Here is a 12763-nt window from a genome sequence, read left to right as displayed (position 1 = left end):
CCATGGGCATCCCATTAGCACCTATCCTATGTTTGGATGAAACGAGTGAAGGTTCATGAATGGGAAGGGAAGGGAGAGAAAAAAAGGAGAAATAAAATATTTATATTATCTTTGTTTAGGAGAGAGAGAGAAGGTTAAGTAAGTAACATGTACATGTGTTATCATATTTGAGAGGAACATGAAGGTAATAAAAGTTAAATATATAAAGTTATAAAATTATTTTCACTTTTGTTAAAAACTTATGTGTTCAAGAATCTAATATATCTTGCATATATTTATTGGTTAAGACCAGTGGCGGATCCAGGAATTCAATCATGGAGGGGCGACCGTGATTTAAGCGCGATGAAATTTTTTTGAACAGTTAATAACTTCTATGTAATTAAAAAAAAATTAAATAACTTGCATACAAGAGAAAAAGGTACAATATTATGAAAAGAAACTAGTACAATAATATTAAAATTTTAAAGCAACCTACTAACGAATACGTGACAATTGCATTCTTCGAGACTTCATGTTCTGAAAACGCTGTAAAATTGGCTCATTGTCGACAGTATTAAAAACATCTTTCTCGATATATACTACCAAACTATCATTCATCCATTCATCTCCAATCCTATTTCGCAAATCTGTTTTGACAATATTCATTGCCGAAAACACTCTTTCAACAGTTGCAGTAGCAACTGGAAGAAGTAAGGCTAGCTCAATCATCCGATAAACCAAAGGAAACACACGGTTCTTCATTGTTTCAATCATTTTCTTTGCAAGAGCTCCCAAATCTGAAATGCCTTCAAACCGTTCATCTGATCTGACGTCATCAATATATGTTTCAAGCTCTTGTTCAACCAACATACGCTCATTCCAAGAAAAATCATCCTCATAAAAATGAGCCAGGCGCACTAACTTCTGTACATCAAATCTAGAGAACGAGTTTCTAGGATCAAGACATGACATATAAATCAACAAATCTGTAGTTGTTTCAGAGAAACGACTATCCATCTCCTGTAGAATAATATCGATAACCTACAATTTAAAAATCAAACAACAAAAGTAAAAATTAATAAATATGTTAATGTTTAAAAGAATTTAATTGACGGTAAACAAAAAAAGAATTATGAAGTTACCTCACAAAAGATTTCAACATGGTAGTAGTGATAAAAATTAACATTTTTCCATCTCTCTTCAAACGACTACGGCTGTTGATGTTATCTGTCATATTAATTATTTCAATGGAATGAGTGTTACAAAACTTCTTCACATCCTCAAGTAAAATATCCCATCCAGAATCTCTCAACTTTTGCAATTTGCATTTCACATTATTGATCAAACGCATCGCATTCACAATATTTTGATCTTTCTCTTGTAGAACGGTTGACAAATGATTTGTGATTGCCAATATACGTTTCATCAATAGTAGAATAAACACAAATTCATACCTCTCCATTCTTTCAACCAAAGTTCTACTTAAACCCTTAGAAGAACGATCACCATCATCAATCAAATTTTGAAGAACCTCTATAACAGATGGCCACATTTGTTCAATACGACATAAAGTTGAATGATGAGACCCCCATCGTGTATCTCCAGGTCTAGCTAGACTAGTTTCTTGGTTTAGTCCTCTACCAGAACTAATCTCTCCTCTTTCAAGAAGTTTAACTTTTCTATCATGTTCAAGTTGTCGAAGTTTGTCGGCCCTTTTGCAAGATGATGCAGATGTGTTCACAATCGAACCAACAATCCACATGAAATCACAAACATATTGATTTGCTTGAGCAACGGCTACAACCAATAGCTGGAGTTGATGAGCAAAACAATGAACATATAATGCATACGGATTTTCTTTCATTATCAGTGACTTTAAGCCATTAAATTCTCCAGACATATTTGAAGCACCATCATATCCTTGACCCCTCAATCTCGCCACTGATAAACCATACTTAGCAAATAAAGAGTCGATTGCCTCCTTCAAACAAGCAGCTGTAGTTGTTGCAACATGAACTACATCCATAAATCGTTCAATCACCTCTCCATGCTTGTTCACATATCTAATAACAACTGCCATTTGCTCTTTCACTGAACAGTCACGAGCCTCATCAAGTAGTAAAGTGAACCATCTATCTCCAAGATCAGCTAGAATAGCATTTGTGGTCTCAACTGCACAAGCATTCACCAATTGCTTTTGAATTTTTGGGGCAATCATTTGATTATTTCCAGGTGCATTCATTCCAACAACTGCCGCAACTTCTGGACACTCTGAACTATACCATTTGAGCAATTCTAAAAAATTTCCTCTATTGGATGATGTCGAAGACTCATCATGTCCCCGAAAAGGTAATCCTTGTAACAACAAAAATCGAATTACTTTTAAAATGGAAGTCAAGCGTTTGCGATAAGCAACTTCAAGCTCATGTTTCCCCGATGAAAATGAATACTCCACACTTTGTCTTTGATTCTTGAAACCCTCAAACTGTATCCTTGCCTCATTGTGCGCACTACCAACTCCACCTACATGCTCATTGAATTTTTCAATTGCTTTTTTCCAATTTATGAAACCAGATCTCGTAAACACATCATCTCCTCCAAACCCTATATTACTAGGTCTAAAAAGATAACACCAGAAACAAAAGGCTGCATCCTTTGAAACACTATACTCCAACCAATCACGGTCTTTAAACCAAACCTCTCTGAAACATCTATTATCTTTACCCATTTTTTTTCTTGGAAAATTATGGTCTCGAGGTTGACAAGGGCCGATAGCAACATATTCTTTTCGAATACGATCTCTAGCACCAACATCATACTCTTCAATCAATTTTCGTAAACCAGGATCAGCAACAATTTCTACTTCACTACTCAGATTTTCAATATTTTCAAATAAAATTTGTGGAGGAGGAGGTGGTGGTGGTTGTGGTGCAGGAGTAGACTCTTTATCCGGAACACTAGACGATTCAATTGAACTCCTAGGTCTCTTTGCAAAATATCTCAACATTTTCTACAAATAATAATGTATGGGAAAAAATTATCAACATAAAATAATGTGAACCATTTAACAAGAGAGGTGATAAAAAGCAACTAAATATTTAAACAATTAAAATTTTAAATTATTAATTGTATCATACATGGTAATCAAGAAATAATCAAATAATTATTAAAAAAAATAAAATAAAATTCAGGTATAAAATAAAATCCACTTACCTGAAGGCTGAACCGTTGAAGACTTCACCTTTGAGCTTTGGCGCTTTGCCGCTTTGATCGGAACTCGGAAGAGAGGAAAAAAAAACCTTTGGCGTAGGACTTTCCGGCTTTGCCGTTTTGGTTGGTGCTCGGCAGCGAGAAGAAACAAAGGGCAAGACCAAGATCACAAGGTTAAAGTGGAACGGAAAATAAAAATATGAAGAGATAAAGGGTGAGCGGCGGCGGAAACAAAACAAACAGAGGAGGAGAGATAAAAACAATTAAATAAATATAAAAATAAACCTTTATATAAATTATATATGGAATGGAAATATGACAAAGTGGACACGTGAATACATGATTGTGTCAAACTGGACACGTGGTCCACAATTAATCAAATGAACTGTTCTTCTTCGTCTCTTCGTTTTCCCCGTCTCCTGCTGGCTGCTTTGATTGTAATTTTTTCTACGCCACGGTGAAGCACTCCGATTTTTTTTTTTTTTTTTGGTCTGCCGGTAAGGGGGGGCGACCGCCGACGCCGCCCCCCCGGTACATCCGCCCCTGGTTAAGACTTACACATTCAAGCAATTGTAGTTTATTTGTTAAACTCGACGTCGAAGTCTGTGTCGATGTCGACGTTGAAGTCAGCATCGACATCGACATCGGTGTCGACGTCAAAGTTGGCATCGAAGTAGGCGTCGACGTCAAAATTGACGTTGACGTCTACGAAGTACGACGTCGAGCAGTGTGAGTCAGGCAGTGCGAGTGTTTTTCGCCGTGACGCAAATATACATAAAACAATGATTTTTAGAATTAATATAATAAAATAGGAATAAAATTAAAACACAAACACCCTTCCTTACACCCAAAATTAGGGTATAAAAAATTCTTTCATTTCATGGGTAAGGAAGGTTAAAACTTATCCTTCATTACCTTTTCTTTTCATAACTCACTTTCTCCTAAATAGAATTTCAAATTTCCCTTCTCCTTCTTTATCCTTCCCTCACCTCTTTCCAAACAGTACGCTAGTGTTAATTCTTTTTTAAGAATTTACGGTTTAGAATTTAGGATTTAAGGTTTATGCTAAATGAAATGAAAATAAAAAAAAAATTTAACACTATGTGTCCATGGGGATGATCATAGATGAATAAGCAAGGTAACAAAATTCTATATATAGAGAGAGCCATGTTACCCTATTCACCTATGGGCTATGGTAACCCATGGGCATATACTATTTTGTTTTTTAATTCTCACTTCCTTTATGTGAGAATTGAAAATGATTAAGATAAAATCTCATTTCCAAACTCTAAAACCCTAAACCCACATCACTGTACTAATAGGTGTTCATGAATTATCCATAAATCAACAGGGACGGATTTACATGAGGACTGGGGGTCTAGGGGGGAGAGGAAGTTGGGGAAGAGGGGAAGGCGAGGGAATAGCGGCGACAAGGGACTCAGGGAAGAGGGGAAGCTAGGAAAGGCGTCATTGCTAGTTTCTCAAGCGAGGGAGGCCCGGTGAGTGGGCGACAGGGACTCAGGCGAGGGAGGAGCGGTGGCAAGGATCAGCGACGACGAACGACCAGGTGAGGGAGCTAACGACACAATGAATAGGTTTTAATTGAAGGGAGCTATGACACATGAATAGAATTAAAGGGAGCCGTGACACAGTGAAACAGTCAATGAATTTAAATTTATTAATTAAATAAGAAAATTTATATATACTTCTCTATCCTAATCGAATCATTACAATATATATAAATTTATTTTAAATTTTAATATTATAAATAAATTACATTTATTTATTACATAATTATCAATTTATTATTATCATTAATATTATTATTTAATTTATTTTAAAAAGAATTTTAATTAAATATCAAATTAATTTAATTTTTATTAATCAATTTGATCCTCTATCAAATACTAAATTAAATTTTAAATATTTTTAATAGAATCATATTATTCTACGATCTGATCCAGAGCCGGCCCTGGGCCAGGGCTACCAGGGCTCCTGCCCAGGGCCCAAAAATACCCAGGGGCCCATTTATATATATAAAAGTTTATATTTGTTAACATTTTTTTATAAAGGTTCTTCATCCCTCGTTAAAGCCCTCATCCCTCGCCAAAGCCCTCGTCAAATCCCTTACGAAAGCTGAACGCCAGCGATTCTCCATGCCATAGCGCCAAAGCGTCCTCACAATTCTCCTTGTTGAAGCCCTCCTCGTCGGGTCTTCGCTCTCTCGGTACGACGACTACGGGCGCATCTCTGCTCTCTCAAAGACGTTGAAGACCTCCTCGCCATGCCTGTCCTTCCTCATTGCGATGACTACTGGCCCTCTCTGGCTCTCTCAAAGGTGTGACTTGTTACTTCACACTTTTGTAAACCCTAAATGGGTCTTCATCTTTGCTTTTCTATTTTTATCTCGTCTGTTTCGATCAAACCGTACGACTTTGAATAAAAATAGGGCTTGATTGGTTGTGACAATCGGAGTCTTATTGTGCTGAGACATAGAACTCTTTGTGAGCTTGATTGGTTGTGACAATTCGGCGACCATGATAAGGGTGTGGTGTTTATGCATGTTTTCTTTGGGATTATTGTGTTGATAAGTTCAATAGAGGAGATGGTATTGTGGAGTTATTTCTGCGAGAAAGCAGAGTTCAAAGGTTTTGCAGAATTTCATGTGTTATGGAGATCTTTGAATTAAGGCTGTGAAGGATTAATTATGCTTTGGGTTATCTGGTTTATGAAGTTATATGTTCGATTGGGGATTCGACAGAATATGGTGTTATGTAGTGAGTAGTTGGTAGGAGATGCTGATTGCAGGATTCCTGACTTTAAATACTGGAGAGGCTGTTCTCGAATTTTTAGGTGGACTTGGAACTTTCGGACAAATTTGAAAAAGGCAAAAGTGTGGAGTTTCATTCCGGTTTCATGGGGTTTATCTTTTGTGTCCTTAGATTTTGGTGTCGATTTTGGTATGTTTGGCTTTGTTGGTGGTGTGAAGTTATTTCTGCAGGGTGGAATTCATATAGTGAAGCATTTGTGGAATGATTTTTTTCCTTGAACATGGAAGATGATGGTTGCTAGTGGGATTTCTTTTCTATGCAATTTTGGAGTTGTGCTGAGGGCAGTGGCATGGTTTGGTTTTGCTTTGAGAATGGTGCTCTAAGGGTCATCAGTTGGTGATTGGTAAAGCAAGTTTTGTGGAATATGGAAATATGATCTCATGGTATGCTCTGGGTTCGTTGCTGTGACTATTGGTGGCTAGTTTCATTTGCTGATAAGTGGATGTTGGGTTTGTGGAAGCTCCTTGCTGAAGGAATTTTGCATGAGGTTCCGTGGTGTCTAGATTTGCTTGGAATTTTATTTGCCAAATGTTTGATGCTGAATTTTGGTGCAATGAATGGCTGGTGGTGAATGGCGGTTCTGCACTATAATTTTTTATGATTTGCTATAGTGGGAGTTTCTTATGTGCATCAGTAATATGCTTTCTTGAAGGTAGAAATTATTGGCCTTAGTTTGCTGGAGAGGTTGGTGCTGCAAGGTTGCTCTTTTATTGGTTCCTATGTGCAAATTTTTTAATTTTGTATATTGGTGAGGAAGGGATCTTTAAATTTTAGATTTGTAAAGTTTATATAGTTAGTTTGCATTTCTTTAGAGCTTATCAAAGATCAGTGAGATTTTGTAATAAATCATACTAAAAAGGTTAGGTTTGCCCCCTTCTAATATGGTATTTCTTTTTCCAATAAATAACCGATTTTTTTTTAAAAAAAAACGAGGAGGCATCTAACATTTTAAGTTTTTATAAACTAAATTTTATTTTACTTTTTGTACTGAGTAACCAAGTAGGTCATTCTTCATAAAACGTTTTTGCTCATCGCATGATTCTTAGTCAATTTAAAATTTTAAACATTGACAGTGTTTTTAATTTTTGTTATTGCTAGGATTCCTATACATAAAATTTAATTTATTTATACTGAGTTTTAATTTTTCTTATCAAATGAAGTATACACGCAATGTCATCATTTTTTTATAAAAAGATTTTAATTCTTAACTACTCTGTTGAATAAACTGTTTAAGTTGCTCAAACTCAAAATGAATATATTTGTGACAGGTCTTTCTGATGTTCTCTTCGTTCTTCTAGGTTTGTTGATGTTAAAAATAAGGGTTATGGAGGTAAGCTGATTAAACTGTAATTTTTTATTATTTCCCATATTAGTGTCAGGAGTGTTACATTACTTTGTTTATCTCTTTGTATTTTTGAGTTAAATTTTTCTTCACTATCAGTCTTATTTTGCTAAAAATTTAAATGATTACTCTTTATAAGTATCTCTTGCATTCTAAATGAAATTGATTACAACTAGAATTGTTATTCTTGGATAATTTAATAGTGTAAGAATGGAGAAAAAAAATTATACCTATAGTTTTAGAATTGATGGTTCATTCTTATTTTTATGTTAGAATTATGAGAATTTTTATTATTTAGATTGATGGAAGGATAAATTAAGGTATCATTAATAGTCTCGCCCAGGGCCTTTAACCAACCAGAACCGGCTCTGATCTGATCCCGATTGATTTGATTCTAACTTTAAATTGATCCTGCATAGGAACACAATACTATAAACTGTGATTTTACCTACCATCCACGTGTGAACCATGTGCATCGAGTTCTTCATTTCTGGTAGCCGGTATCTCCCCAACTCCGTCATCAGCTCTATCTGCCTTCTCGTCGGCACCTTTCTCCTCATCTCTCACAGCTTCAGTCGCGTGACCTTTAAATACAATATATAATAATTATTTTCATCATTTAATATACGATCTCCAAACTTAAAATCTTAGATCCGTCCCTGTAAATGAGTGAGTAGGATAATAGGATTATAAACAATACATGAAACTCCAATCCATGTGAAGGAGAGTATATTATATACAATTTTATCTTCCATTGCTGAAGATAATTTTTGCATTTCAAATTTACGATCACGGAGTCCTGTGTTAATAATTTTATTTTTAAAAAATCTAAAAAAAAAAAGACAATTCAATATATAAAATGAAGCATCAATATGAGATCTTCAACAGAAGATATATTATAAGCAATCTTATCTCACATTATAAAAATTTATTGAAAAAAAAACTCAAAACAAAATTAATTATTAAAAGGATGAAAAATTTTATTTTATTTCTCTGCAAAGTGCTTTGTTTTTAAAATATGAATCAAATTCTAAACTAAGTCAAGTAGCGTTATATCATCATGTCATATTATCATATTCTATTTAATATTGATAACTTATTTTATTATATATTCAAACAATGAAACAATGCATTTATATATCTTTATCAGTCGTATTAAAGTACCACAACTTTAAAAACAATATCTGTTTCCAAAGTTCAAATCCTAGCTAAGCATTTATCCCGTAAATAAAGCAAAATAGACAGACAATAAGTTTATAAATGAGTCATTTTCTAAAGGACTCAATTGTTTACATAGTAACAATTTTTTAAAAAAACATAAAACAAAGAGTTTCTGAACATGTCTTTTAATTATTTTTTTTATCCTGTCTGCACTAGACAAGTGATATTGCTGTTAACATGAACAGGATCTTGAACTAGAAAAAATATTATGTATTAGAGTGAAAAGGGATTTTGAGTATCTTCTTCCTCTTTATACACATGAAAAAGAGACCCTACCGAACGTTAGAACGAGAACTAAAGAAGAGATTCCTAGTATAAACTCTCTAACACTCAAGTTAGTATAGTGGATCAGTCTAAGTGAAGAAGATGAATAGTAATTCTATATCAAATATGTATGTGTGCCTTCAAGAGTTTACCTGGCTAACATAGAGAACCTCTCTCCTTCATATCATCTCTTATAACTTCCATAATAATAAGACGACAAAAAATATTTAGTATCAGGAGATGTCGAGTAATGAAAGGTGTACATCTGGAATATGTACAATTATCCTCCGAGGAACCTTCTATTACATGTGTATGAACGATCTCGTGTAACCGTTGCAATAATTGTTGGTGCAATATCCTTTTGGTCAAGGTTGACTTAGTTGACTAAGCTTGAGTTGACTCAAGTTTGAGTTTTGATGTTTGAGTTTCGATTTTTGATAATACATGGAGACTGCAGATGCAATCGTCCGTTTGGGGAGATTGTTGATACAATTTCCCTCTGGTCAAGGTTGACCAGTTAGATATGAAGAAGAGTCAAGTAGGTCAAAGGGTTGATTGGATACTTGACTGAGAAAGTCCTAACTGGAGGTTAGGCAGATGAGAAATCCTGATGAGTGAAGCCAGGTGAAAGACCTAGTGAGTGAAGTTAGACACTTTGAAAATCCTAGTGGGTGAAGCTAGGTGAAACTCTTGGTGAGTGAAACCAAGCAGGTGAAAGTCTCGGTGAGTGAAGTCGGGCAGCGGGAAAGTCCTGGTGAGTGAAGTCAGGCAGGTAAAAGTCCCGGTGAGTGAAGCCGGGTAGTGGAAAAATCCTTGTAACTGAAGCCAGGTGAAAACCCTAGTGAGTGAAGTTAGGTGAAAGTCCTGGTGAGTGAAGCCAGGCAGATAGGAAGTCCTAGTGAGTGAAGCTAGGCAGATGGAAAGACCTGATGAGTGAAGCCAAGCACGTGGAAATCTAGGTGGGTCAAGGTTGACCAGACACCTAGTATTAAGAAGTCCAAGTAGGTCAAAGGATTGACCGGATACTTGGCACAAGAAAACACAGATGGGTCAAGGGTGACCGGACATCTGGTGGAAGTCCAAGTGGATCTTGGAGGACCGAACACTTGGCACGAGATGGTAAATCTAAGTGGGTCAAGGAGGACTGCACTTGGTGATCAGAAGTCCAACGAGAAGTTGGCAAAGAGACAGTCCTAATGGGTCAAAAGTTGACCGAATACTTAGCGGTCGTAAGCCCAATAGGGAGTTGGCATCAAACTAGGAAGTTCGGATGTAGTAAACTTCTGAAGGCCATAACTTTTGACTCGGATATCGGAATGAGGTGATCTCGGATGCGAAACGAAGCTCGTTTCAAGCTCTACACATTTTTCTACTTGCCAATCGATTGGGGTGGTTATTGATCAGCCAATCGATTGGTTGACGTAATTTTGTGCAGAAACTGTCTTGATTGATTGGGTAATCGATCAAAACTTCCTCAATCAATTGGGAGAGTTTCTGAGCGAACAGTGAGCTTCTGAATCGATCATTTGATCGATTGAAACCTCCAATCGATCAGTCGATTGATTGGGAAGTTAGAAATCACGCAATAAAGGCTGAATCGATCAGGCAATCGATTCAGGCGTTTTCCAGAGAGCACAAAGGCGTTCTGAATCGATTAGTCGATTGATTCAAAGCCTCCCCAATCGATTGAGAGTCATTCAATCGATTGAGATCCGACCGTTGCGCAGGTTATAGCCGTTGGCGAGCGTCTTCTTCACGTATTCCTCTCCAGCGACAACAGGCATCTCAGCGATGATTCACGTGCTCTCTCGACATTTTCACAGCCAGTTCTTGAAGGCGCTTGGAGACAAGTGTAGTTACACTTCCAAGGTTCAAGAGGCAACAACAAGCAACAAGTAAGCAAGAAGAAAGAGTTTTCATTTGTATCTTTTGTATTTTCTTCTTGTGGGTGTTGTATATTGTTGTGTGAGTTTGTACGAAGCTTCTCCGCCTCCGGCTGCGACTGAGAATGAGTGTTTTGATTAGTGGAGTGTGTGTCGCGTGTAGATCCTTGGATTAGTCACCTCTTCTTGAGGTGGATACCAAGTAAATCCTTGTGTTAGCGTTGTAATTTTGTTTCTTATTCATTCCGCTGCATATCATGATCAAGAAGCAAGCAACGAGCACGCGACAAGCTATTCACCTCCCCTCTAGCACCAAAACGACCCTAACAATAATGATAGAAGCTAAGCAGACACCCTCATAAAAAGATTCTGTTGTATGTATATGTCAGATATTAGAATATTTCCTGACGAATAGCTATTATTCTCTAATAGGTTGTTGTGATTCTTTGACAATATGGTCTCCTGAGGAAGCCCTACCGGATCTTTAGCCGATCGGTTATATATTATATTGGCAGATTAATACATAAGCAGTAGGGTACTGAGTCCCATAAAGTAGTTCGTCCCCTGAGTGACTCAGCTATATACTATGTGATGTTAGAAATCTGATATTGAAGCAACAAGGAGCCAAGTCTCATAGGCTTGGACGGTTATATGATCGACCGACCATATATTGGGATATTTACCTCTGAAGGATGGGAACTGAATCCCGAGAGATCTGATCGGTACTTTAATTCAATCATCCATATGATAAGAGACTTACATTTGGAATAATAACCTGAGATCTGGAGGTTCGATCAAGTCTATAATGAGAATTTCCTTATACATTTATTTTCTGTACATATGAGAAACGGGTGTGTTGAGCTGTGTACATCTAATCGGCGTTATTACCGACCGACTATTTAAAGGAGGGCTGGAACATGAGAAGACCTATAGGTTTGATCGGTTGTTGGATCGACCAACTATATACTGAGAGTCCTACGATAGTAGTGGAGGGTTGTCTTGTACGCTCGTCTGACCGTAGGGTCGTTTAGGTTATGTGTACGTATTGGCATTGGCCCCCCTAAGTTTGACTGATTTCAGGGCTGAGCGTCTCTATACTGAGTTATATTGCAGAAGCGGGGAGCTGGATCTGTAGACTCATTTCGGCATGTAACGTCGATCGAATTTGCTCTGTATATCTTGGCAATGAGTGGAGCAACAAGCTCCCTAAGTCTGACCGACTTAAGGGCCAACCGACCATACGCTGAAAGATCTATACTATGAGAATGAAAAGCTAGGTCCTCTGAATCCGGCTTGACTTGTGACCAACTGGATTTGTTGTATGTCGGTCATCCCTTAAACCCGATCGACTATTGGTTGATTGGATATATAATAGGTGTCTTAGTACATGAATGGAGCACCAAATCCCTTGGGTCCGACCAGCTCTTTGGCAAGTCCTCCTTGTACTGAAGGTCTTAGCCCTAGGCTAGGTGCAATAATCCCATTGAAAGTGATTCGATAGCTCTCACCTCCCCTTGACTTTAACCACAATTTCACTTTGACTTTGAATCATACCTAGATCCGCTTGTAACATCCGCATCAATTTTTTTTTAAAAAAAATCAGATTTATACCACAATAATCAAAATTTACTGAATTATTCCACTTGCCTTTCACTTTAAGAAAAGTGACTAACAAATGCTCCCTTGGCTATCATGATGGTGATCCAGCAATGGCGTAATTGACTTGACTGGATTACCTTTTTCCAATACTACACAGAATTTAGTTTATAAGTAATTTATCAAAATACCTTTGTTTGATGCCAAAATGTATTGTTAATGAAATATTGAATATTATTCAACATGTTTAATCTTAATAAAGAAGCAGAAGTCAGTCAATTCCTGTATTCCTCACACCTGATTAATTTAAAGACTTCACAGCAAAGAGGAATAAGGCAACTATTCTGTGATGAAGCCAATTATTCATCTTGAGGACATATTACTTTTCTAATTGTTGATGATCATCTCTTGAGAAGAAAAATAATTTAAAATACTCC

At 36.7% G+C, this 12763-nt stretch overlaps 1 protein-coding gene across 1 annotated transcript; it reads right to left on the bottom strand.

Annotated features, from left to right (window-relative positions):
* Positions 1 to 474: 474 nt before the first annotated feature.
* LOC122028920 (zinc finger MYM-type protein 1-like) lies at positions 475 to 2221 on the bottom strand. Its single transcript, XM_042587895.1, has 2 exons — positions 1256 to 2221; positions 475 to 1020 (listed from the first exon to the last, which is right to left on the bottom strand). Exons 1-2 carry the CDS (start codon positions 2219 to 2221, stop codon positions 475 to 477), a joined length of 1512 nt encoding a protein of 503 aa, XP_042443829.1.
* Positions 2222 to 12763: the final 10542 nt, after the last annotated feature.

The sequence above is a fragment of the Zingiber officinale genome, chromosome 10B, assembly GCF_018446385.1.
Source record: "Zingiber officinale cultivar Zhangliang chromosome 10B, Zo_v1.1, whole genome shotgun sequence".
NCBI lineage: Eukaryota > Viridiplantae > Streptophyta > Magnoliopsida > Zingiberales > Zingiberaceae > Zingiber > Zingiber officinale.
Note: the sequence above shows the minus strand (reverse complement) of the source record. Positions and strands in the feature narration are given on the sequence as shown.

What these genes read in the sequence shown, in the direction of transcription:
- LOC122028920 (XM_042587895.1), bottom strand. Translation starts at nt 2,221, where the DNA reads ATGAATGCACCTGGAAATAATCAAATGATTGCCCCAAAAATTCAAAAG. An exon ending in GGGATATTTTACTTGAGGAT is followed by an intron (nt 1,021 to 1,255) that starts GTGAAGAAGTTT and finishes TTTAAATTGTAG; the next exon opens with GTTATCGATATTATTCTACA.